Source organism: Sitodiplosis mosellana, unplaced genomic scaffold (genome assembly GCF_009176505.1).
Source record: "Sitodiplosis mosellana isolate CC-2019 unplaced genomic scaffold, AAFC_SMos_1.0 Smas_scaffold_6167, whole genome shotgun sequence".
Lineage (NCBI taxonomy): Eukaryota > Metazoa > Arthropoda > Insecta > Diptera > Cecidomyiidae > Sitodiplosis > Sitodiplosis mosellana.
The window spans coordinates 1,718,164-1,742,249 of record NW_022601408.1 but is presented as its reverse complement, the minus strand read 5'-3'; the positions used below and the strand labels follow the sequence as shown (position 1 = coordinate 1,742,249).

General features: G+C 36.5%; 9 protein-coding genes across 13 annotated transcripts; 6 read left to right on the top strand and 3 right to left on the bottom strand.

Moving 5' to 3' along the window:
• Positions 1 to 477: 477 nt before the first annotated feature.
• Positions 478 to 4,248, top strand: LOC129575783 (uncharacterized). Its single transcript, XM_055459829.1, has 5 exons — positions 478 to 620; positions 1,253 to 1,449; positions 1,861 to 1,976; positions 2,090 to 2,235; positions 2,439 to 4,248. The coding sequence occupies exons 1-5, from the start codon at positions 612 to 614 to the stop codon at positions 2,697 to 2,699; spliced, it is 729 nt and encodes a 242-aa protein (XP_055315804.1). The 5' UTR covers positions 478 to 611; the 3' UTR covers positions 2,700 to 4,248.
• A 294-nt stretch (positions 4,249 to 4,542) lies between these two features.
• On the top strand, positions 4,543 to 8,873 carry LOC129575782 (fumarylacetoacetase). The gene is made up of 5 exons (XM_055459828.1): positions 4,543 to 4,814; positions 4,901 to 4,984; positions 5,063 to 5,196; positions 5,259 to 5,860; positions 5,967 to 8,873. Exons 1-5 carry the CDS (start codon positions 4,731 to 4,733, stop codon positions 6,317 to 6,319), a joined length of 1,257 nt encoding a protein of 418 aa, XP_055315803.1. The 5' UTR covers positions 4,543 to 4,730; the 3' UTR covers positions 6,320 to 8,873.
• Positions 8,874 to 9,005: 132 nt separating this feature from the next.
• Positions 9,006 to 10,793, top strand: LOC129575785 (uncharacterized). Of its 3 annotated transcripts, none has more exons than XM_055459831.1 (4): positions 9,006 to 10,171; positions 10,241 to 10,341; positions 10,438 to 10,554; positions 10,645 to 10,793. In XM_055459831.1, the coding sequence occupies exons 1-3, from the start codon at positions 9,763 to 9,765 to the stop codon at positions 10,540 to 10,542; spliced, it is 615 nt and encodes a 204-aa protein (XP_055315806.1). In that variant the 5' UTR covers positions 9,006 to 9,762; the 3' UTR covers positions 10,543 to 10,554; positions 10,645 to 10,793. The 3 variants fall into 3 exon arrangements, with proteins under 3 accessions (XP_055315806.1, XP_055315807.1, XP_055315808.1); XM_055459832.1 differs by having other exon boundaries at positions 10,431 to 10,554; XM_055459833.1 differs by having other exon boundaries at positions 10,379 to 10,554.
• Positions 10,794 to 10,851: 58 nt separating this feature from the next.
• On the bottom strand, positions 10,852 to 11,348 carry LOC129575788 (uncharacterized). Its single transcript, XM_055459838.1, has one exon. It carries the CDS (start codon positions 11,346 to 11,348, stop codon positions 11,004 to 11,006), a length of 345 nt encoding a protein of 114 aa, XP_055315813.1. The 3' UTR covers positions 10,852 to 11,003.
• Positions 11,349 to 11,456: 108 nt separating this feature from the next.
• On the bottom strand, positions 11,457 to 13,640 carry LOC129575781 (zinc finger protein OZF-like). 2 transcript variants are annotated; one of them, XM_055459825.1, is made up of 3 exons: positions 13,464 to 13,640; positions 12,381 to 13,371; positions 11,457 to 12,274 (listed from the first exon to the last, which is right to left on the bottom strand). In XM_055459825.1, the coding sequence occupies exons 2-3, from the start codon at positions 13,331 to 13,333 to the stop codon at positions 11,842 to 11,844; spliced, it is 1,386 nt and encodes a 461-aa protein (XP_055315800.1). In that variant the 5' UTR covers positions 13,334 to 13,371; positions 13,464 to 13,640; the 3' UTR covers positions 11,457 to 11,841. The 2 variants fall into 2 exon arrangements, with proteins under 2 accessions (XP_055315800.1, XP_055315801.1); XM_055459826.1 differs by having other exon boundaries at positions 13,433 to 13,635.
• Positions 13,641 to 13,747: 107 nt separating this feature from the next.
• On the bottom strand, positions 13,748 to 14,725 carry LOC129575784 (ubiquitin-like-conjugating enzyme ATG10). Its single transcript, XM_055459830.1, has 3 exons — positions 14,528 to 14,725; positions 14,170 to 14,422; positions 13,748 to 14,066 (listed from the first exon to the last, which is right to left on the bottom strand). Exons 1-3 carry the CDS (start codon positions 14,636 to 14,638, stop codon positions 13,768 to 13,770), a joined length of 663 nt encoding a protein of 220 aa, XP_055315805.1. The 5' UTR covers positions 14,639 to 14,725; the 3' UTR covers positions 13,748 to 13,767.
• On the top strand, positions 14,706 to 15,886 carry LOC129575786 (low molecular weight phosphotyrosine protein phosphatase 1-like). 2 transcript variants are annotated; one of them, XM_055459836.1, is made up of 5 exons: positions 14,706 to 14,863; positions 14,956 to 15,194; positions 15,355 to 15,465; positions 15,531 to 15,659; positions 15,868 to 15,886. In XM_055459836.1, exons 1-4 carry the CDS (start codon positions 14,830 to 14,832, stop codon positions 15,621 to 15,623), a joined length of 477 nt encoding a protein of 158 aa, XP_055315811.1. In that variant the 5' UTR covers positions 14,706 to 14,829; the 3' UTR covers positions 15,624 to 15,659; positions 15,868 to 15,886. The 2 variants fall into 2 exon arrangements, with proteins under 2 accessions (XP_055315811.1, XP_055315809.1); XM_055459834.1 differs by lacking the exon at positions 15,868 to 15,886 and having other exon boundaries at positions 15,531 to 15,703.
• LOC129575787 (low molecular weight phosphotyrosine protein phosphatase 1-like) lies at positions 15,807 to 17,123 on the top strand. Its single transcript, XM_055459837.1, has 3 exons — positions 15,807 to 15,947; positions 16,425 to 16,774; positions 16,846 to 17,123. Exons 1-3 carry the CDS (start codon positions 15,911 to 15,913, stop codon positions 16,930 to 16,932), a joined length of 474 nt encoding a protein of 157 aa, XP_055315812.1. The 5' UTR covers positions 15,807 to 15,910; the 3' UTR covers positions 16,933 to 17,123.
• Positions 17,124 to 17,261: 138 nt separating this feature from the next.
• Positions 17,262 to 21,194, top strand: LOC129575778 (bone morphogenetic protein receptor type-2). Its single transcript, XM_055459819.1, has 3 exons — positions 17,262 to 18,033; positions 18,124 to 18,269; positions 18,366 to 21,194. Exons 1-3 carry the CDS (start codon positions 17,961 to 17,963, stop codon positions 20,679 to 20,681), a joined length of 2,535 nt encoding a protein of 844 aa, XP_055315794.1. The 5' UTR covers positions 17,262 to 17,960; the 3' UTR covers positions 20,682 to 21,194.
• Positions 21,195 to 24,086: the final 2,892 nt, after the last annotated feature.

Sequence of the window (24,086 nt, the reverse complement as noted above, 5' to 3'; positions counted from 1 at the left end):
TATGGCTTTTTTTGTGCGGCCATGATAAGAGAACCGTTTTTAGCTTGCAAAAAGCGTTTGTATACATGGAATTAAAATATTTTTTTTTTTTAATCAAAAAGCGTCATCTTTTTGTTTGTTTGTTCGCTTGCAAATGCAAACTGAATGCTTTTAATGGGATAATCTGGAAAAACATATGCTTCGTTAGATTCGCATGCCGTCGAAAATCGCATAATAATGTTATCAGTTGGCGTCGTTCCAAACCATTTTAACTAAAAAGGATTTTTATCGTTGTTTTATTTGTGTCTGTCTGTGTATGTGTTAACAGCAAATTGTTTTACGAATCGTGTACGCGTTTCATATCTCCTATGCACACACATTTGATTTTTGCTGATTGCACAAACATTTACGTCAACGAAATCTTGCTTGAATTCCCTGGAAAACACGATAAATCCCGGCAGTCACTCCATGAATTTTCCGCTGAACTGAACAATTAGTAATTCGGTAGCGTGCAGACCAACACGGTGCGCAATTCAACACACAACAATTACATTTCATTGATCTACATTTTGGGTTGATTGCTGTTGAAAATTAAGAAAAATTTCCATTGAAACATCGTCGCATCATCGAGAATGATGAAGGTAACTGGTAAATTTGGGGTGGGGGAATGGAAATTTTCAATTTTGCACTCTTCAATTTGTGCGATTCAATTGCAAAATTTACGATCGATTTATTCATTGCATTAATTTATGTTAAGTGTACGAAATGGCATGAAATCGTTGTTGGCATCATCGTTTTCCACTTGCTGCCGAAAATAATACTTGAAATGTGGCTCTCATCGATTTATATAATATAGATTGATCCCATTTCCAATGGATTATATTGAAAAATCGCTTTTCCGAATTTTAATGAGCAGTTGGTAATTTGTCAATGTGCTCGCAATGTGCATATCACACATTTACGAATCAAATATATAAAGTTGTAGAAATGATGTTGCTGTTAGGCGAACCGCATTCACAGTATTTCTTTATTTTCTGACAAAAACAACCAACAACAATGAATCCAACATTTAAATGAACTTAATAATTAAATCGTGTATTTGAAAACTCTCGGTGTCATTTCATTCGATTTTAGCTTGAAATTTCGTTTTTTTTTTCTCTGCTTGCTTCGGTTGTCATTGAAACGATGGAAACGACATTAGTTTTATGTATCGGAATATGTGCGATATAAATTCAATAATATATGTATGTCTTTTTTCTCTCTCACTGTGTAGAAAGTTGCAACCCTTGTGATTCTATTGGCTGGTGTATTGGCGTGCAGAGCGCATGACGCATATTCAACCGTAAATACTGAGGGTTGGAGCACTACACAGTCGACAGCATCACGTACCAAAAATTCATTTTACCTAGATGCAGCAGCGAACCAAAGCGTAGTCGTGAATTGGTTGTTGGTTTGTGAAGATCTGTGCGGGTGAGTAGAAGCATCATGTAAAGTTATTTACTACACTTCACATCGTTTTCATCACTTGATCCCATTTTTTTTAACAAAAAAAATTTATGACTCTGGAGAGTGATTGAATATATCCATTGCAGGGAAAGAGAAACAAATTAATAACCAAATTGAACTGTTCGTTGTCGTTTAATTTTGGTTTGATCAAGTGAACTTTGATACCTTTTGTGTTAACTCTCTACAAAGAAATTTTCAATGGCTATTTTGCATTTGGTCATTATGTGTATTCTAACTTGAATTTGAATTGTGATATTTTGTTAGAGGAAAAAATTGAATTCAATCATATTTCAAAAACAATCATCGATTGAAAATATCATAAAATTGTTTTTGAATAAAAAAAATAAAAACAGTTTTTTCTTTTGTTTGGGATAGAGCCGGCTTCGGCGGCCCGACATGCGGCAAACACTGCTTCAGCAGTCCAGAAAGTGCAAAGAATGAGAAAAACAAATCTGTACACTTATGTCCAGTCTTGTGTGACTTTGGTCTAGGTAAGAAATGTTCAGATGTGTGAAAATTTTTCTTTATTTATTCCTAATAATTCTGTTCGAATGTTCGTATTTCAATAAAATCTTTGGGTTATTTTGTCTTCTGAAACCAATAGGTGGCAAAAATTGCGATTGCGACCAAGAGTCTTCCAAAACTCCAAAAAATGCTAAAGAACTTTGTACTGCTGTTTGTCAACATTCCAATCTAACCATCAATGGATGTTCAATGTGTTTGTCGGGGTCGCGCGGGTCAGATCATACGGTAAGATCAGCTATTGCGATTTTTTTTTTCATTTCGATAACATAATTTTTGTAAAATGGTTTGACCCAAAGAAATGGAATGATGGACTCATGTTCATTTAGTATACAGTCAATGTTTGACAAAACAATGAAGTCAAATCAGATTAATTTTTCCTATTTAAACGGAAACAATCAATAAATTTTCTTCGATATTACGATTTTTAGACTCCGGGTTCCGTTCCATTTATGGTCACCGATTCCGATCGTACTGGCTCGAAAACCGTACCATCAAAATTATTGAGAGAGGTTAATCAAGAGACGGCAACAGCCCATCATTCACCAATTACAACAACAACAACATCACCACCATTCACGACTATCGCCACCACACCGGACTGGAGTGTGCTGTGCATCGATCTTTGTAAAAAAGGCGAAGGCGGGGCATTGTGCAATTGTGATTTACCTCCATTAAGGATGAGTAATTAGTCAAATTTTCCTTTCAAATCAATTTTTCCAATTCAATTCAAATCAATTCCATGTTGAATTGTATTTCATTTTGTTTTTAATCCGTTCCATTCCAAAAAAAAAAAAATCGGAGTTCCAATAGGATTGCATTTATAAACGTAACTGACTTGTGTTGTTTTGATTCCAATGATTCAATATTTTTTCCAATGTTCTGTTCGTTTCAAAATTTTGAGGAAAAAGAAAGAAGAAATTAACTACATCAATTCCATATCGAGATGAAATTTTGAGCAACGTCAGTGACTCCATTGATTTGAACATTTATGTGAAAGCACACCGGTCCGGTCGAATGAAGTTACTGTCGTTGGTCAATTTAGATATAAGATGAAGAAGAAAAAAAAACCTAGTCACATAAGAGAAACCACATTTGATTTTAATCAATTTCGGTTTTTTTCTTCTGTTTCTTGATTTTAAACCGTTTTAAACGAATTTTTCGGTTTGTTTAAAACACCAAATGTTTTAAATGAAAAAAAAAAAACAACAACAACTTAAAGGGCTTCCATGCATCAATTCTAGTCAGTAATCTATTCGTTAGGTCATAAGTTTGCGATGGTACATTCGATGCACGCATTTCGTGCGCATTTCATAATCGAACCCATCCGAAAATAGTGTAAGGTATAAAACACACGGAGTAGCATTTTTTTTGGGAGGTTTTCGCACATCGAATCACAGTAAATCCGATTGATGTGTGCTATTAAAGAAAAATATCAACCAAAATATGAGGACAACAACAACAAGAAAAATCTCTCAATTTTAATGGAAAACAAATTTAAAAAAAAAAACAAACGAGGAAAGAAATTCCTTGAATATAATCATACTGACGCATTGTTAATATGAAAATCCAATTGACATGCTGTGGATGACAATAACTAAAAAATAATAATAATAATAATAATAATATTACATAGTTAAGAGGCAAAATGATACAATACCACTACTAATCGAAATGTTAGTAAACAACAACATAATATGCGATGTTTAGATGTAACGTAAATACTATCAGCTTTGTGTTGTGTAAACTTTGTGCAGTTTGATCTTTTCATAGTATCGAAGTATCAAATATTTGATGAGAATATCTACATTTTTTCTTTCTTCTTAGTTTGATCGTATCTTAGTGATTGTAATTGAATTTAATGGAAATGGTAATGATTTTAAAAAAAACGGAACAAGCAAGTTGGCCACGAACTTATTCCAATAACTATCAAATCATAACCACTACATACATATATATATATATACTATACACATAAAAATAATTAAAATAACAAAAAAAAAAAACGTATTAATCAGTAATTCATATTTTATCTTTAATCAACTTAATACAAAATAATATTGACGAGGAATTAATTTCAATCACACACACAGTGAACATCAGAAAAAAAACCAATCGTAAAACTTTCCACATGATATGAAATAACCAATGTCAAAATTCACCATTCCAAATCTATTTAAAAAAAAAAATACAACAACAGCAAAAAAGCCAATAAACATTTTACGTTAGAGCAGCACACAACAGGTCGTTTCTATTTATTCGTTCTTTTGGTTGGTTGCTCGGTTTTGTTTTAGATAACAAGAATCTTATGTAAGTATACATCGAAAGTATGAATTTATTATTAAACGGCTTCACACTGGGCGCCTTCTAGAAAATGTAAGTAATAAAAATTTGAATAAAATTCCGATTTACATACAGATATCTGGCAATAGCAGCTTGCTCTACTGATTCAAGTGACCCACACCAATTCAAAACCAACATCACACACATACACGCAATGCTCATCTTTACATGCGTTTGACAACAAAACGATAAGGCGAAACGAAAAAAGTGTCAAAGTTATTTATGAAAACCGCTTCAACAAAAAAAAGAACAAATTAATGAGGAGGGATCAAATACAAAGTCATATGCAAGTGAGCTAGTCCTGCGGCGATCGTTCGAGAAAGAGGATCTTTCTTTCGTTTTCATTTCAATATAAAAAAAATAAGTGAAAATAATAGACAATGAAATCATTCGTGTCAGTTCCATCAAACAGCGATTTTTCCATTTACAATTTACCATACTGTGTGTTTTCAACACAACAAAATGTGTGTGTACCGAAATTTAATTACCAATTCTTCTATGTAATTTTACTTTTAAATGATTTAATTGTTTGGTTCGAAATTTATTTCAGGCGAAAAAGCGTATTGGTGTTGGCATTGGCCAGTTGATTCTGGATTTATCAACTGTTACCGATTTCTTTGCACCAGAGTTTGTTGTAAGTAAGACTTAAAGAGTTTAAAATAAATATCGAAATTGTACAAAAAAAAAAAAAACGTTTATTCGGAATGTGTAGGACGCATTAAATGATGAAGTACTCAATTCATTGATGGCTTTAACTCCAGCAGCATGGAAATCCATTCGGAACACCATTCAAAATTTGTTGCTTGAAAATTCGGAATTAGACCGAAACGATGCATTAAAAGAGAAGTACGGTTTTAATTGACTAATTATTTCAGAATGTATGAACATTCATTGGTTTGAATTTACAGAGCATTCATTGAGCAAAAAAATGCCGCATTCCATGTGCCCGCTAAGATTGGCGATTATACTGATTTCTATTCGTCAATTCATCATGCAACAAATGTTGGTATTATGTTTCGAAGCAAAGAGAATGCGTTAATGCCCAATTGGAAACACTTACCCGTTGGATACCATGGTAGAGCTAGCTCAATTGTTGTGTCCGGCACTCCAATACATCGACCATACGGTCAAACATTGCCGGTTGATGGTGCCGATCCAGCATTTGGACCGTGCCGATTGCTCGACTTTGAATTGGAAATGGCCGTCTTTGTGGGTGGTGCACCAACGAAATTGGGCGAACGTGTCAATGCTGAACAAGCTGTAGACCACATCTTTGGCTTCTCTTTGATGAACGATTGGAGCGCCAGAGACATTCAAAAATGGGAATATATTCCGCTTGGACCATTTACCGCAAAAAATTTCGGCACCACTCTGTCACCGTGGGTTATTCCAGTTGCCGCATTAGAACCATTTGCCGTTGATAATTTTCCACAAGATCCAACTCCATTCGCTTATTTACAACATAAGAAACCATTCAATTTTGATATTGTACTCGAAGTCAGCTTGAAACGTAGGTCATACAAATTATTCATAACTGGTCCAGTCTTGAACCGATCAAATGGGTGAAAAGTAGTCAATCAATAACGATTGGCCAAATTTTTTTTATTCTCTTTCAGCTCAAAATGGTGTTGAATCTGTGATTTGTATGTCAAATTACAAGTATCTGTACTGGACAGCTTTACAACAACTAGCCCATCATACAGTGACGGGATGCAATTTGAATCCGGGTGATGTCTTTGCATCGGGAACTATCAGCGGTGAAACACCCGATTCATATGGATCAATGCTCGAATTAAGCTGGAAAGGAACCAAGTCAATTTTATTGAAAAACAATGAAACTCGCAAATTCCTAGCTGATGGGGATGAAGTCATCATTCGGGGCTATTGTCAGAAAGATAATGTTCGCATCGGTTTCGGTGAATGTTCAGGAGTTGTTTTACCAGCCATTCCATTGGAACAATGCACGTGATTAAAGAGAAATTAAATGAGACAACCAAAAGTACATACGAAGATTCTGTAATGCCTCCAATGTGGATAGCATATAACAACTAAATGTTTTACTACGGAAAATGTATAATTGATTCCTTCTTTTAATTTTGATTAATCAAATAAAATTCGAGCAAAAAATTCATATATTCTATTAGAATACTGGGATGACCATTCTAGAAGAAAAGTTGTGAGTCAGACTGCAGTTATGCTGTAATTTGACATCTCGATTCATGATCTCACTCATTCTCTCTTTCTCTATCAACAATAACAGCGACGTTTTTTGGCACAGAAATTAAATGTTGTTGCAAAAAGTACACACACGCACGACAAATGAACAATCCACTACGTGATGTCGGCCAGGTTATGTGGAAATCGTGTGTATGTTTGGTCGTGTCACCGAAACCACCGATTCCAGCCAGAGATCGGCGCCGATACGAAGCGAAATTTTCAAACAACGTACATGTGTACGCATGAGCTAAAAATGAATGTGGCGAACCAAATGCATATACATATTTTAATACAAACGCACCATTTATGATGACAATTTCATTATATTTTCTTTCTATCAAACTTATAATGTTCGTGTTCATGCAACAAGCAACATTAGTCCGAGTTTCCTAACAAATTCGTTCAATTTCTTTTTCATACTCGTAACAATATTCTGGTTTTTTTTTCTATCTCTCTCTCCCCATTGTTCGCTTGTTTGCTGTTTTTTCTCTTTTTATATATTTGTTTCACGCTCGTTATCATCATCGACATTGTATTCTAAACATAAACTCCCATTTGTAGACTCGCATCCAGAGGCTTCTCCTTGCGAACTGACTTTAATTCTCTCCACTGTGTTTAGAATATGTTGAAATGCATCGTTTTCATTCGATATGTTTGATGGTGTTTTTCTTGTTGCCAGGAGTTCTTTTAAACGGTTCAACTTGATATTTGTCTGCTTTCTTTGGCGTTCTGCTAGAGCGCCTTGACGGTCCTTCCGCTTTGGTAAGGCTATGTCGCTGGCGCGTTCCACTTGATGTCTGCTCATTAACTACAATCTTTCCACACGAAACGGCTGCACTTCCAGCCCCAACGCTTTCCTCAAAAATGCCAGAAGATTCTTCCATTTCCTTTGATGTTGACTGAAGTGATTCATTGCAAATTCATATCACCACTGATGAGTATGTTGGTGGACTCACCAGCCGATGCAAAGGTATCATCATCCACACGGCTCACATCCGAATGTTGATTGTATGGAGATGATTGAGACGATGAAACATTTTGCTCATCGACATAGTCATCACAGGAATCCATCGTTGCAGGAACACCTGAGTTATTGTCTCTAACATTGGCATCACCACTGATGACTCGACCATCATCATCATCAGCAACACTGCGCGGTTTAATAGTTTCAACTTTTGAATGGGATGTTCGAATATCATTTATCCCGGTTCGTCAACCCGTTCCGTCGTTAACCAGTTCGGTTCGATTTTAAACGCGTTTTGATGCCATATCGATAGCTAACTCTTTCCATGTGAATGTCGAATTTTTTGCGTTTTTTATCTCGATGCAGAAGATGCAAACTCGGCAGTCCTTCGTCTTGTTTTCCCAACGAACCTAAAATCAAAAAACAAAACAAATCACACATAACAGATGAAAAGAATATAGAATCTCCAAGGACAGATGGAATTGGCTTTTGGCCAACAAGTGGAAAATGCGTTTCAATTGTTCGAATATTTTCTAATTTTTCTTGTACTCACCGTACCAAGATCCATCCGTTTCGTTATTCCAATAATATGGGCTAGCTGTATGCAAGCCGGCACCATTCTTCTGTATAATCATGCATGCCACTGTGAATCAATTGCAAAAAAAAACATTTGAGTAAAGTACAGATAAACCTTAGCTCTAGCAATCTGTGCCATTTTTCATAAGGCGTCTCCACTCGCATTGAGTTTGTATTGTGAATGTTAAGGTGCGTGCAACGCCCTTCAATGTAAAAAACAATACAAGTGGAGATGATACACGGGATTTATCTGTACTTTCAATTTCAATTAGCGACAATATGACTCTCGATGAAGAGCTCCATCTTATCAATGTCTTTGTATGGTTTCTGGAGTTTTGTTAAAAGACTTAAGCAATTGTCTACAACGGTTTTAGTCCATTATCATGTTGATATGCATTTCTACCAATTGTGTTTTCGATGCCTTCTTCGATTGTTTTTCTCACATCTCACATCATCGAATTGATTCTGTACGAGAAAAAAGACAAAACAACAAAACCAAATTGAAACAATGGTATATACTCAGTTATACAGCAACAACTGCATGAACAATGATGTATGTTGTCGACTAGCAACCAACACCAAACACAAACGAAACACTTACCTCATCTTTAATTTCATTAATCATAGTTTCGTTCGATTAAACTCTATTTCCCAATCCAGATAATTTCAAAGCTAAATATTCTTAAATACACCAGATTGATTTTCGAAATGAATAAAATTTAAACAGTAAATTTGTTGTTTATTGCGTTAGCATTGAAAAATTCAACAACACACCAAGTCGACAATAATGATAGGAAAGCGCTATGAGAGCTGGCTACAAATGAAAGTAGATGAATGATTCAAGTCTTTTGACATTCAATTCAGCAGTCTATTTTGTATGTAATTACGGCAACAGTAATGTATTCAGAAAGCCCTCTAACGCCATTCAGAGCAACTATTTGGCTTTTCAAACCAACTACTTACTGCCAGTATTAATTTCAACGTCACTCTTGTCACACACACGCGCGTGGTTTCGAATTTAGAAAAAAAAACACTTCAAATATTTGAAATTTCTTTTGTTTCACGGTAAAGGTTACTTTGACGACGCTTCAAAACTGCTTCTACAAGAACGACCGACGCATCGAAAGATTAAGAATTTCACAGTGATCCCATCGTCAACTTTCAAACGTCATTACATCCGAATCGATCGCGAGGCATTTTACTGTTTGCTGAAGGATGCTGGATGCAAACACCCACGATTTTTGAAGCTGAATGTTACGCCAAAAGTCCGAGGCAAAACCTCAAACGCCAATTGGAACGTGGTGTGGAAGGAGTACTTCAACATCGACGCCATTGAAAGAACGCCAAAGAACGAACATTGTACTCAGGTTCAATTTGATAATACCATCATAACGGATGGAGTGGCTGCATGCTTTCAAATGTTGCACACAAAAGTTGTGTACGAAATCGACGAAGAAGAGCGTTTGAAGGATATTCAGCAGAAACTGCAAAGTGCACAGCAGGTGTATGGAATATCGATCCCGGTCTTCGTTTGGTTTTGGGCGGTGTACGGCGCAATCTTCATGGCACTGAAGACAATATTTGTTCGTCCGTATGCAAACTAAGGAATGGTAATAAAACCTGTATCTGATCTAGATACATTTTTAAGGCTATGAATGCACACTGTCGCCAGCCAAGGGCTAGTCCGAGCACTGTTCGAGAAAATGAGCCGACGTTACAACTGCACAGTGTTCTGGGTCGATGAGTTTTGCACTACAAAATTGTGTTCATTGTGCTTCCGAGATTTGGAACAGCCGGAAAAAGCCGGTCGAGTGAAGAAAAAGTACCGGTATTATTTGTGTCATGGGTGTGAAAAAGTGCCTGAAGCAACTGAAGCTGTCAATCACATCCATTCGCGCAAAACTAATCGACAGCTGACGAAGCAACGAAAGAAAGTTCGTCGACCACACCGTCGTGGTGTGCGCAAGGCATCCAAATTCCGGCGGTACAAACAACAGCCAGCAAATGGGCGTAATATGACATGGAACCGCGATGTCAACGCTGGTCGGAACATTCTTTACAGAGGTATGATTGTTTGAATCAAAGATATCAATTCAATTTATTATTAACAATAAACTCATTGAATACGAACAGGTTGGTGTGCAGTAATGGGCGTGAAGCTACATCAAGCGTTCAAGAGATCGGTGCAAGAAGAGGAAAAAGGAGCAGCTGCAGCACCACCACCAGCAAACCAGGTACTCTAAGTTTGTAATTGACAAACTGAGTATTAAGTAATTCATATCTGCAATTGTCATGGTTTTCAAAATCAACAATCAACACAAAGAACATAGTTCTATCCAAGATCAAGCGGGAATCCAAACACCATCTGCATTCTCGCGGGCTATAGGTGTTTCACGTCTGGCGTGGTCTTCGGTTGGGAGTCCCAACAATTATAAAGTGTAATGCTTGTAAGTTTTGTGTGGATTGAAATTTAATCCTTTCGGATTTTTTACTGAAAAATTTCAAAATATTAATATAAAATCCTCTTTTTTTCACAGTGTATATGAACTTTTCAGATTTCCAAGTGTTTCGGAACTGAAATTTAATAGAAAAAATGACCAAACGATTCATCATCATCTATAGAGGCGATGGCTCAGTTGGAGGGGGTATGACACATAGTTTGAGAAAAGCCTTGAAACAAATTTCTGTAAACTGTTCGGCAGCTTAGATTTTTGAGCACAGTGGCTGTTCAACGTAATTCAAATGTAAATTTCGATGAATGGTTATATAAATGCACAATAGCTCTTCATAACAAATGATAAAACCCATGCACAGATTTTTCTCAGTATTTTTTAATAATAAATTTATTTCTTTGTCATTATTTCTTTGATTATTTTTAGCACATGTGTGTCATTCACTATTTTTTAACCTTAAGTATGATTAATCCAACAAGGCAAACTAATTCAAAAACAATAATCAGAATAAGTGCAAGTTTATTGTAGAAAAAGTTGCGTTTCATTGCACGTAGAATGGCACTTGATTTGGAGAGTTCGTCATTGGCTCCATCCAGTCGCCGTTGGGTGCGTAGCAAAGATTCACGTTGTTCATCCAGTTCCGATATCACTTCGGTTCCGATATTTTCTGTTTCAATAGCGACTTGATTCGATCTGGCCAAGCTGGCGGAGGTTCGTTCCAGTATTTGCCGTCCTTCGACTACCATTCGCCTATTATGATCCTGCCAATCATATCCGCTATCAACCATTTTGGTCAATCTTTCTTTTTCTTATCAATTATGATAGAGACTCAGAATTTTTCACTGAATATTTCCTGTTTTTTTTTTTTCTTTTGGTTTTGAAAACACCGATTTTGCTTTGTTTTCTATTCCATTGCAATGAACATTGACTTTTTATTGGTTTCACTTTGCTTACATAGAGAAATGTCAGAAAATATTGTCCCTCTCGAAAGGTTAATGTGAATGACGCACTTTCGTGTCGCTGTTACTCTACTGTTCATTTTTCGAAACAAATGAACTCAACTGAACTGATATACAATTGAAATACAATCGCAAAGACAACAAATTATGCTTTTCTTCCAAAAATAAAAAAAAGTCATCACTTAGAAAAAAAATTATGAAAGACACTCATGTCGTTAATTTAATTTGTTGTTTTTTTTTCCCTATCTCTAGGGAGAAGATGTTCGGACGTTTGCGTAGATGGTCAATGTCTCAGCATGATGTTCGTGATGTTAATTTTGAATCAATCCAGGCTAACGTTCGGTTTGTTTGGAGCGTTATGTACACGAATCTCGTGACCTCTTCGACCGGCCGATTGTGAAAATACTTGATCACAGTATTTGCATTTGAATCGCTTTTCACCGTGCAATTGCTTATGCTGACGCAATAATTTCCGTCGTGAAAACGTATTGCCGCACACATCACAGTGGAATGGTCGTTCGTGCGTGTGCTGAGATCGTATGTGATCCTGCAAATGCCCGGGAAGAATGAATGCTCGATCGCAAATCGTACATTTGTGCGGTTTAATATTATTGTGGCTTTTCATGTGTCTGCCCAAGTGGCTTGACGTAACAAATGATACACCGCACAAATTGCATTGATACGGTTTTTCCTTCTGATGGATTCGCATGTGAATGGTCATGTAATACGGTTGATTGAATGCCTTACCGCACAGTCTACGATAGAAAAATGACGAATTTCAAATTAATTAAAAAATTTTGAAAAAGGAGAAAAAAATCTGTTCCTCAGAAAGATTACAAGTTCTCATTGCATCCGCTTTACCTGCATTTAAATGGTTTTTCCCCTGTGTGAGTACGCATATGGGCGGTTAGATTTTGTCGCAATTTAAATTCATGACCGCAAATTTCGCACGAATGGTTCAACGTGTTGTCCGAATGGCGCTTCAAGTGTTTCTTCAGATAATGCAAATATGAATATTCTTTTTGGCAAATTTTGCACACAAATTTATGCCGTTTCTTGTCACCAATCTCCACTTCAAATTCATCTTTGACCACTTCCTTGGTCTCATCAATATCGATTGGGTCGGACGAATCATCGCTTTTCTTGAGCATTGACTTACGCGAACGTTTCGGCGGTGGAACGCCCATTTCCATTTTACTCGATGTCAAATGCCGCTTCAATTTATTGGCCGATGCAAACGATTCTAAACAATGCGGACACTCGAGAGTGTTGGCTAAATTGTGCACTTTCTTATGAGCATTCAATTCCGAATCTTTTTCGTAATAGGCTGGGCAAAGTTTGCATGCTTTGCTTTCATCACTGTAATTATGATGGTGTTGCTGTCTCAAACCACGGCACGCGTACACTTTGTCACAGCAATCGCATTTGAATACGGAATCATCGGTCACTTCATTTAGAATATCTTGAACGCTTGATTCCGTTTCAATGATGAATTCGGCCTCTTCAAATGTTCCATCCTCATCCATATCATCTTCTTCATCCTCTTCATCCTCCTCTTCTTCTTCTTCTTCTTCTTCTTCCTCTTCGATTTCCTCGTGATGATTCAGTACTGGTTCAATTTCGATGGAATAATTTGGATTTGAATCGTTTTCAATGAATTTTTCTTCTTTCAAATTTGGCGAACTCAACACATGCACAATGATGTGCTCTTCAAAATCGGGAGCCGATAAAAATTCAAACGAACAACAGCTGCAAATATAATTAAAATTTCCATCTAAATCGCGGTACACTTCACCGCATTTCAATTGCTCCATTTTCAGATTGATTGCCTCACTCTTGCGCGTCCCACCGTCTACAAATCAAACAAAATATATCGAATAATAATTTTTTTTTTACAGAAAATGCACACATACATCGTTTTTCGCGATACAAAAATTAACTCACTCAAATTGTATGGTGTGGAAAAAAGGAAATTGTTTGGTGATATCAGCGTTTTCAGTTGGCTTTGTTGATGGTTTTCGCTGGTAGTGTGTAGTTTTTGGTCGTAAACTTTGTAAATTAAGAGAATAACAAATGTCAAACGTGTATATGCTTGTGTGTAGCAGAGATTTCGCTCGTTATGTTACGCTGTCAGTGTACTTAGTGTGGTGTGTGTGTGTGTGTGTGTGTCCCTATTGATAAAGTGGAGCATTTTTAAATTCTTCTATTTCCAATGGAAAACCAATAAATTTTCGATTCAATCATTTATTTAGTTCGGTGGCATTTTTTCTATTTGATTGAATTGTTGTGCATATTCTAAATCGAATGTTAGGTACACTGTTGGACCGTATGTACTTAAAAAACTAAGCACTTTGTTTTGACTATGAGGTAGAGAGCGAAGTATATCGGCTATTCGACACGGATGCAAAGTCAGAAACGGTTTGAATAATACTGGATGTTCCATCTGGGTTAAAATATTCAACATATTCTCTCGAATTGGGCTAGCTGACCTTGGATTCAGATCGTTAAATATTTTCCATGATTCATCTAGTGTCAAAAGGGATCCATCTACCGCAAAAATGACATGTTTTCCGATTTGAAATGATTTGAATTTGGATTAATTTTCAATGGGAAGGGCGATTAAAATGGAATGACTTAATATTGAACCTACTTGATTTATGCGCATTGAAGCATAAATAAGGAACACCGTAGCTTATGTGATACAACACATGATATTCGAATTTAATCAACTGCTTTTTGTTGTCGTTGTGGTTCAATGCCGCTTCTGTTGGTGAATCGTACGACAATAGTTCTTCTTCCTTAAAATCGATGCCATCTTTTCCATTACTTTCATCTGCGTCTTCGTCAATCGTCAACTGCAACAAATTTGTCTTCACAAGGTATGTGCCGGCAATATCATCATTCTGAATGTTTTTGTGAGCAAAAAAAAAAAAATGCCCGTAAATGGAATGAACAATCAGTTAAAACCTTAAAATGCCATTTCATTAAACAATAAAATATATTCTTACGACAGAAATAATTTCCCAGTTGTCATTAAGTCGCTGTGAAATATCGTGAATGACTTTGATATCCTTTAAAAATTGCTCCCAAGTGATTCCATCCATTGAAAATAAAATCATTTGCTAGCGAGTCGCTCACTTTGAATTATTTGTTTTTGTTTATATGTCAAACGATTGTGTATTCTCCACTGACTGTTCTCCTGAATCTGTCACGAAGTAAACTCATGCTTATGCGGCAAATGTCATTGCCGTAAACGCAACTTGTCCGCAGAATTTGCTTGTACCTACACATTTCGCTGATAAAAAAAAAAATGGCACAAAAGAAGGCTTTATTCATTTGCTTAGGTAATTTAGATAAATAATAACCGTATAACTGGTTCATACAACAATTTTCCCATTTAACTCTATACAATTAAAATATTTGTTTGAATTGTTAGGAAACATTTGTCGATCACCGATTGCCGAGGCAGTGTTCATTGATGAAGTAAAGAAAGCTGGTGAGGAATCCAAATGGGAGATTGATAGTGCGGCAATTGGTTCATGGCATGTGGGGCGCAGCCCGGAAAGCCGAGCACAGGCCACAATGAAAAAACATAATCTCGCTTACAACAACAAAGCCCGACAGATTAAAACACCCGACTTCAAAAAATATGACTACATTTTCGGTATGGATGAGGTAGGTTCACATCATTTGTTGTTTTTTGTCACCACTTGATTCTTTATCCTCTTGGTCATTCGGTTAAATTCTGCGTTCGTCAAAACTTTAACATAACATTTCTCTAAATTTTTTTTTTTTTTTAATCCATTTCATTTGTTTATTATCTTCGTCGTATAAGGAAAACATTGCGGATTTGAAAGAACGATGCCCAAAAGATGGAACAGCCAAAATTTTGATGCTAGGTGATTTCGATCCCGAAGGCGATCGCATCATTCGTGACCCATACTATGTAAGAAAATCATACGAAAAATCTCTACGCTATTCTTACACGTATGCAATTTTTTTGTTAAACAGGATGGTGGATCTGAGGGATTCGAAAAGTGTTATCAACAAGCGGTGCGCAGTTGCAAGGGATTTCTAGAGAAAGTTGCCCAACATAAAATCTAAAACAATGAAGAAAAAAAATTGTTAAAATTCCATTTGGTGAGGAGAAAAAAAAAACGCGAAATAAAATTGTTAAACTGTAATTGTTGTGTTGTTTGAAATGTTGCAATCAAACATTGAGTCGGTGGAGAGTGGAGACGTGATATTTTTTTTTCGCATTTTATTCGTTCAGCGGAGAAATGTTGTAGACTTTCGAGAGCATGCGATAGTGTGAATATTATTGTTTAGAAGAAATTTTTTTTTACAGCGGTTTTGCCTGCTATGAAGGATCTATCAATCGAAATTTGGCAATGGGCAATAAAAAAAGGATTCTCTTTGTTTGTTTAGGTAAGTGCAAATGAAAGTCAAAAATTGAAATTAAACTTTATTACACTTCTAATTCTGGTACAAAAATAAATCTTGTTTTTGAAAAAGAAAAATATAATAAAATTCAATTTTGGTTTAATCGATTGATATAGTGGGATACAGTGGTTCATAACAGTAGCTGAAATAGCTGAGATTTTCCTCTTATTAATATAAAATTCATTTTCATGTGAGAGAACGTCACGAGGCTTCAAATTTTTTTTTCAACGTGAAATTACTTCACACCATCGCAACACTTATTTTATGTTGAAGAAAAAATAAATGAGAAAGCTCATTGCGTTCTATAAAACAAAAATAAATTTCACAATGAGAATAAGAGGAAGATTCCGACTATTTTAGTCGTTGATTCATATGCAAATTATTTGGAAAACTAAAAAATTACGAAATTCATTCAAATTCTCATTGACCATATTTTTAATTTTTCGTCGATTATGATTTCAGGAAATACGTGTCGTAGTCCAATAGTCGAAGCAGTTTTTATGGATTTGGTGAAAAGGGCGGGGGTACAACGCGATTGGGAAATTGATAGTGCAGCAATCGAAGCGTGGCATGTGGGTAACCGTCCAAATCCACGTGCGGTTGCTGTCATGGAAAAATACTGTTTGGCCTATGATAATCGTGCAAGACACATTACCACCGATGATTTCTATAAATTCGATTATATTTTGGCAATGGATGAATACAATGTTGAGGATTTAACGGAGTTAAGACCAGACGATGCCAAAGCACAAATATTTCTATTAGGCGACTTCGACCCAGAGGGAGAGAGGATTATTAGAGATCCATATTGCGTAAGTTTATTTATGAAATTTCTAATGAAAATACCGAAAATCTAACGTATTTTTTTTTTCATTTTGCCCAGGACACAAACTCGGATGGATTTGATAAATGCTACCACCAAGCAGTAAGGAGCTGTAAAAGTTTTCTGGAAGATATGAATACCAATTGAATAGCTTCGTTATTTCATTTTTAAGCAAATATCAATATATTTAATTCTAAGTAAAGAAAAGTATTATATCGCTGTTAATGTTGATTAATTTTATGGCTTGCCTCAATGACAATACAATGAAATCTTAGCTAGAGATGCGTTTGCAAACGTATAATTTGCATGTTCAAATAAATTGCTTTGCTAAAATCAAACCAATGCGCAGTATCATTTTTCCCCTTCAAAGAAGAATGAAAGGGAAAAAAAAAATGTTGATTGTCACAGCGATTGTTCAGAGCGAGCCAAACATTTTGGTACTGATTATTTTCTTGTCGACGACTGGAATTCATTCACATGCGCAGTAGCGTCTCTGTTGCCTTCAAAGACGATAGAACTCATTCTTATTCTCAATAGCATAAACAATCAGCAGAGTCGAGTTCGACAAATTATCCGATTCCATTTTTTGCAATTTAACCACCGCTTAACACAAATTTTTTTCAATTGTTTTTCCTGTTTTCCTCTCCTGGGCAATATTTTTCATCATATCCAACGCGTTAGTTTTGTTGTTTTTATTTTTCGTATTCAAAAATTATTCCGCGAAACGTGTTCGTATGTGTATGAATTTGTGCTGAAACGGGTGCGATATATACGAATTGGTTCGCAATGATTTTTATGACAAAGAAAATAGAATAAGGTTAACTATCGTCGTTGCGTGTACATCGCGTTGCTCGTAAATTAGGCTCAAAGGAAATTATTGATTTATCCATAGTTATCCTTAGTGCATGTACTACTACTACTAACACTACTTCAAGCACATCACCAGAAACGTGAAATATCATCGAGTCGAAATGAAATATTTTCTTCGTATAAATCATCGATGCAGTCAGTGCATAAGAAAAAAATAGAAACTAATTAAAAACGGAAGCAGCGAGCGACACAAGGCATCCACTCACACAATATATACGTCGTATATTTGTTTTTGATATTGTTTTGTCCTCATTGCATACATATATACTGAATATTTTATCGATTTGGTTTTGTACATTGTCAATATGAGTGTGCTTCGATTTGTTGGGTGTGTGGCCATTGTATTGTTTATATTGTATGGAAGTAATTATGCAGCAGGTTTGTGGTTGAAAATGCAATTTCTCTCTCAAGGACGAGACAGGCGAAAAACCAAAAATTAATTTCACCAATTTCATTCTATTTGTTTAGTTACTGCCCGCAAGGGAGTTGGACTAGTGTGTGCTGACTATCATGGTCCTCACTATAAAGTTGAATCAGACTCATCGCAAAATGACGATGAGACTAGTGCCGAGTATGAAGATGTTAGCGATAAAAGTGTTTTTAAGACTGAAAAGGTAATTTTCACGGAACATTAGCCCCATTCTTTCGACATGAAATACAACGGAAATTTGATTTTATTCACCATATTACCTAAATTTATTTGGTTACAGATGAAAGAAATGAAATGTGATAACGAAAATTCGGTATGTTATGCCGTTTGGTACATCGATTCGAATGGTACGCGTGTGATACAAGCACAGGGATGCTTGCAAGTCATGTCGGAGAATCAAACCAAGTGCGGAACGGATCAATGCATAAATGTTCGACCACAATTGCCTCGTTACTGTTGCTGTACGGGCCATATGTGCAACGTAAACATTACCGAGCGCACCATCCCAGTCATTGGCCCAAAAATTTTCTCCATCGAAAATAATGTGCCCGCTTCGTTTAACGAAACTTTTATGTCAGCATTAAAATCGCAGCGCCTGTGGATTGTTGTGCTGATCATTTCGATACCGATGATTGTTAGTTTGGTGTATGTGGCGCTTTGTCGAAGCGGCTTCACCAAACCGGAACCAAAAGTGTTAAGTGTACCATCACCGAGTCCAAAATACAGTTCTGATCTATTGAACGTTGACAATTTGAAGTTGTGTTCGATGATTGGACAAGGCAAATACGGGACCGTATGGAAAGGAATGATAAATGAGCAAACGGTTGCCGTGAAACTGTTTCCAGCGCAACACAAAGATTTCTTTCTGAACGAAAAAGACATTTATTGCTTGCCAACAATGGATTCACCATATTTTTTGGAATATTTTGGTTGTGATGAACGACGAACACTCGACGATAATATCGAATATTTGCTAGTCTTGTCACTGGCACCGTTGGGATGTCTACAAGATTGGCTGGCACAAAATACAGCTTCATTCGAAGTGTACATTAAATTGGCTCGATCGGTTGCCGGCGGACTGTCGCATTTGCATACATCCGTCAATTTGGGAAATGTGATCAAACCATGTGTTGCCCATCGTGATTTCAATTCAAGAAATATTCTCGTCAAAGCCGATCTATCGTGTTGCATCTCGGATTTTGGTTTTGCGCTGAAAACCTTCGGACCACGATACGAATGGAAGGGTATCATGACACTGGCCGAACACAAGAGCCTCAACGAAGTCGGCACAATTCGTTATATGGCACCCGAAATACTTGAAGGTGCAGTTAATTTGCGTGATTGCGAAACGGCATTGAAACAAGTCGATATCTATAGCTTAGGCCTGGTTCTTTGGGAATTATACACACGATGCCACGAATTTTTTCCACCCGAAGAATCAATGCCACCGCATAAGCAACCGTACGAAGCCGAAGTTGGTAAAATGCCATCACTGGAACAAATGCAAATTCTTGTATCGCGACAAAAGGTTCGGCCAAAATTTTCATGTGCATGGAAACGAAATGTATCGGCAAAAATTGCCAAAGATACGTGCGAAGATTGCTGGGATCATGATCCCGATGCACGCCTAACGGCTTTATGTGTGGAAGAGCGATTGCGGGAAATTTCCACGCATCGATTACAATCGCCGACTGTGGCAGAGAATTCGTCATTACTCGCATTCAAACCGAATACAAGCATTCTACGGCCTAACAACGAAACAATTCCCATTCCGAATGAACGGACGCTAGGCAGTACGTCGGACGACATCAAAGTGTTCCGCAGCGGCGATAAGTATGACGATAAGCACAATAGTAAAATTATTCCGAAACTATATGGTTGGACGAGAATTCGATCGTTGCTAAACAAACGAATGAATCTGCATTCAAAACGGAACGATGAAATGTCCATTTTAACTGACGACAATAAATCAGTAGTGAAGCCAGGTGAAAGTCAACCGCCCACATCGATATTTCAGCAAGTTGACAATAATCGTGTACATATAAAGACAAAGCATTTGCCCCAGATTCGTCCAAGGAATTTAGATTTAGCCCTGCCGCATATCAATGCACCTGATTCAACGTTGCTGCAGCCAGAAATTGAATACTCCAATTCATTTCGAAACTATCAAAGCATGTACAAACGGCCGCCGGGCACGGGAGATTTTTCCAATCAACAATTCACAATTATCGATGAAGCCGAACAGCACACATTATCGTCATCATCATTATCAATGGCGGCAGCAGTGGCTTCGACGACAAATCGGCTTAAGAAACCAACGGGTTTGGTTGAATCAAAATCGGCGAACGCTATGAAAAGTTTACAGGGTTCCGAGCTATATCCGGATGAATGGCACATGAAGCGACAACGAAGTCTGGAGGTGTTTCGTGATGTGTTTGGTGTTAAAGGCAGCATTGAACGTTTGCGTGATCCAAGCGAACGAATCAAAACCCCGGGCGATGTACCAAAATCGGTTCGCAAAGTGCGTGCATCGAAAACGTTGTCATTGTACGATGATCGCATGATGAATGCATCGTCAACGGGAAGCACACTTTAGCATGAGGAGGTTCTGTTACTGGAACTGTAGATCAAACACACAAATCTGGTAACAGATCAAACATACAAATATCCAGGCGATTCTATGAGCTAGCCTTGGCAACGAATTACACAATTAATTAGCACAAGCCAAATCCTCCAAAATTCAATCGTAGTTCCCTTCGATTATATCTCTGTTTCTTACCTGCAACTTTGCTTGATGCTTGTTGCACAAACGTTTACATATTTAATCAAATACTCTTTATAAAGGAGACAAATAGATTGGACAATTCACTCTTTTCCACTGTACAAACATAGTTTAGGATGTTAATTGAGACAAAAAGCAAACAAACAGACAGAAAATCACTTTTATCAGAAGAAAAAAACATTTTTCAAAAATGCAACCATCAACAACGGGAACTAAAATGCTATCAACAGATCATTTCACTATCAAAAATATCATAATTGTATTTGAATTTCGATGTAAGATTATATAGCTTTACTCCCATAAATAAAAGTATTATGATTAAGAGGAGATTTAATGGTATTTATTTTCTTTAAATTTAAAAAAAAAATGATAACTTTTTATGAAAAGTTACTTAGACTCTTTGATGCCAAACCCTTGACTGGACCATTCGCATTTTTCTTCGTTCTTTATTGAAAAACATAGTAAGTATTGAAACTATATAACTACCTCTATACGTTAACATGATTTTGTCATCTTTGCTGCGAAGCAACCGCTTGAAATAATTCAATAAAGACTGAGATCATGCTCACTGCGCATCGTTCTGTGTATTTATGCGAACAAAGTAGAATTCGTACGTTTGTGATAAATCTGCTTCGCTATCCGTTGAAAGTTTCGATGAAAGAAGTCCAATTTTTAACATTCATTACATCAATACATTTTTAAATAATAATTGGATATTTTTTTCATCACAATCAGTTGATCTATAAGAAATGCCAAAAAACGATTTCAACAATTGAATTGATCCACATAGTGAACTTCATGCCTCTTGTTACTTCTTTCACTCGCAATGTCTTCAAAGTCATTGTCCTGATCGCAAAAAAATTGTCCAATCCATTTACTACACTCTGAAGCGATTGCGATCCGATTGAGCAGTTAACTCAGTTCAGCGAGTTACATAAAAGAAAATTTGAAAAATAAAATGAAAAATGATAGATTTTGCTTGAGTTAGTTTCATTGTCTGAAAATGAGCCGCAATCACTTTTGCTTTGATTTCATGGTCAATTGGCTCAAAATATTTCTAACAAACAATTAAAAAAAATGATCGGTGTACGCCACTTCCGTTTGAATTTCTTCGAAGCATTTGTATTTAGCGTATATTGGGGGCTTTTGCAAAATGGTTCATTGCATTGGCATTAGCACTTCATAAAATTGAATATTTTTGTAAAACATCGAATCAGTTTTGTTGTTGATGGTACGTCGAAGAGTATGATCGATAGCCAATTAAATTAAATGTTATGAAACTGCTTAACGCTTGGTTAAATTCAAGCGATTTGACAAAAATCAAAAGGCGCAACAGATTGAATGAGCCGTTGAGCACCAAACATAACTTAATCACCACACAGCCAAACATAATAATAATAAATTCAATTTAGTTAGAAATTAATACGTGGAAAATCGCAATTTCTTTGCGTTTCGCACGTACCGCCAAAAACAAAATTTCCGTTGCAACAGAAATAAATGGACTTTCCGTCAGATCGTTGAATCTATTGGCGCAAAAATTATCATTCTTTGCCATTGGCCATTGACTCTCGAAAAACTTTTGAAGAAAATAATGTTTCATAAATATGATTCATATACAACTAAAATAAATGAAGACTAATTCAAGTCTATTTCTTGTTTCCAGTATTACAAAGAGACTTCTAACCCATGTCAATCTGATGCATTATCTAAACTTGATAAAGCCAGGCTTCGCGCGATTTTTAAGATATCAATTGTTTTGTTGATGATTGTGATCCAAGTACAAACCTAAATTGGGTTCATAAAAACCATCGGAAGGATTTCAATGGCATCAAACCTGCATCGCCCTAAAAAACCAATCAATTATCTATGTTTTGTTGAACAAAACAAGAAACACCATGACCATAATTTTATGCAAATTGATACTGAAAACGAACCAATTTTACTATTGCAATTATTTTATGGCTCAGAACATAAACGGATATAAATTTCAAACACACACACACACACACACACACACACACACACACACGATGCGTTCGTTCACCCGGTCATAATGCAAAAATGGTGTGCTCGTAGTATATTCGGAAACAGATTCAAGCTTTTACGAATTAATAACAGTGATTAAAATTTTGACGGGAAATTATTGTATGCGGTCGCGGAAAGAAAATGAATTCAAAATTCGCCAACAACAACAGCAATAGCAACAGCAGTAGCAACAAATTTTTGTCAAAATGCATGCATTTCAATCATAATGTTGTAGTAAAATTGGCTGGAAATGCAACGCATAAACCTCATATCACACTTTCGCTCAAAAAAAAAAAACAATAATAACTAAACGCTTCAACAGTGTCGAAACAGCTGGCCACTGTGTCGCAAAGCTTATCCACGAAAATAAAATAATAATAGCAAAGTCCCCTAAGCAGCAGCAGCAGCAGCAGCAGCAGTCGGTGGTTATGAGCAGAATATGAGCGCATAAATGCAGCCTGCACATTTTCTATTTTGACGCATTTAATCTCAAAGCCAATCTTCATTCCACACGTGCTGCGATGTATTTATGACTGCGAAAATTACACATTCGAGCGATTTGTTTGCATAAGATATCAGGTGGAAAATCCATTTGTTCAGTTTATGTTTTAACATTTTTGTTCGATCCTAACACTTTCCATCCGAGTCATGTTCATAATGTTTTTTTTTCTGTGTATGTGTTTTGTTTTGCTTGTGATTTTACTTTTAATCGATGGCTATTGTGTGTTAGGTTTGCGAGTCAATCAAACGTGATGAAAACGTTTAGTGAAAAGTGAATTTCTTTGTTTTTGTTTTTGTTTTTGTTTTCTCGTTTCATTTTATTTATTTTGGATGGAACAGTGCATTTGACTATCGGATATTCTCACATTTGAAAGGTCTGGATTGTGTGATTTGAAAGGTGTTGGGTGTTTTATTTGACAACTCATTTGATCTCGATTTGGTGTTTGGAGTCTTTGATGTTGGGTCGATTGATTTGGCCGAATGAATCGAATGTCACGGAGTGAAAATGCTGCGGCTTCGCCGTTGGTGCGCCAATGAAAATGATTTGGCCTGCATGGTTCACGCTTCACTAGATTCATTGTCGCAATGATGATGATGATGGCGAGTGGAAAAATGTGGTTGCCGCTATATGAATTATGCTCAGGGGAAAAACATGTGATGTCGTCGATCATCACACAAACGTATGGATGTATG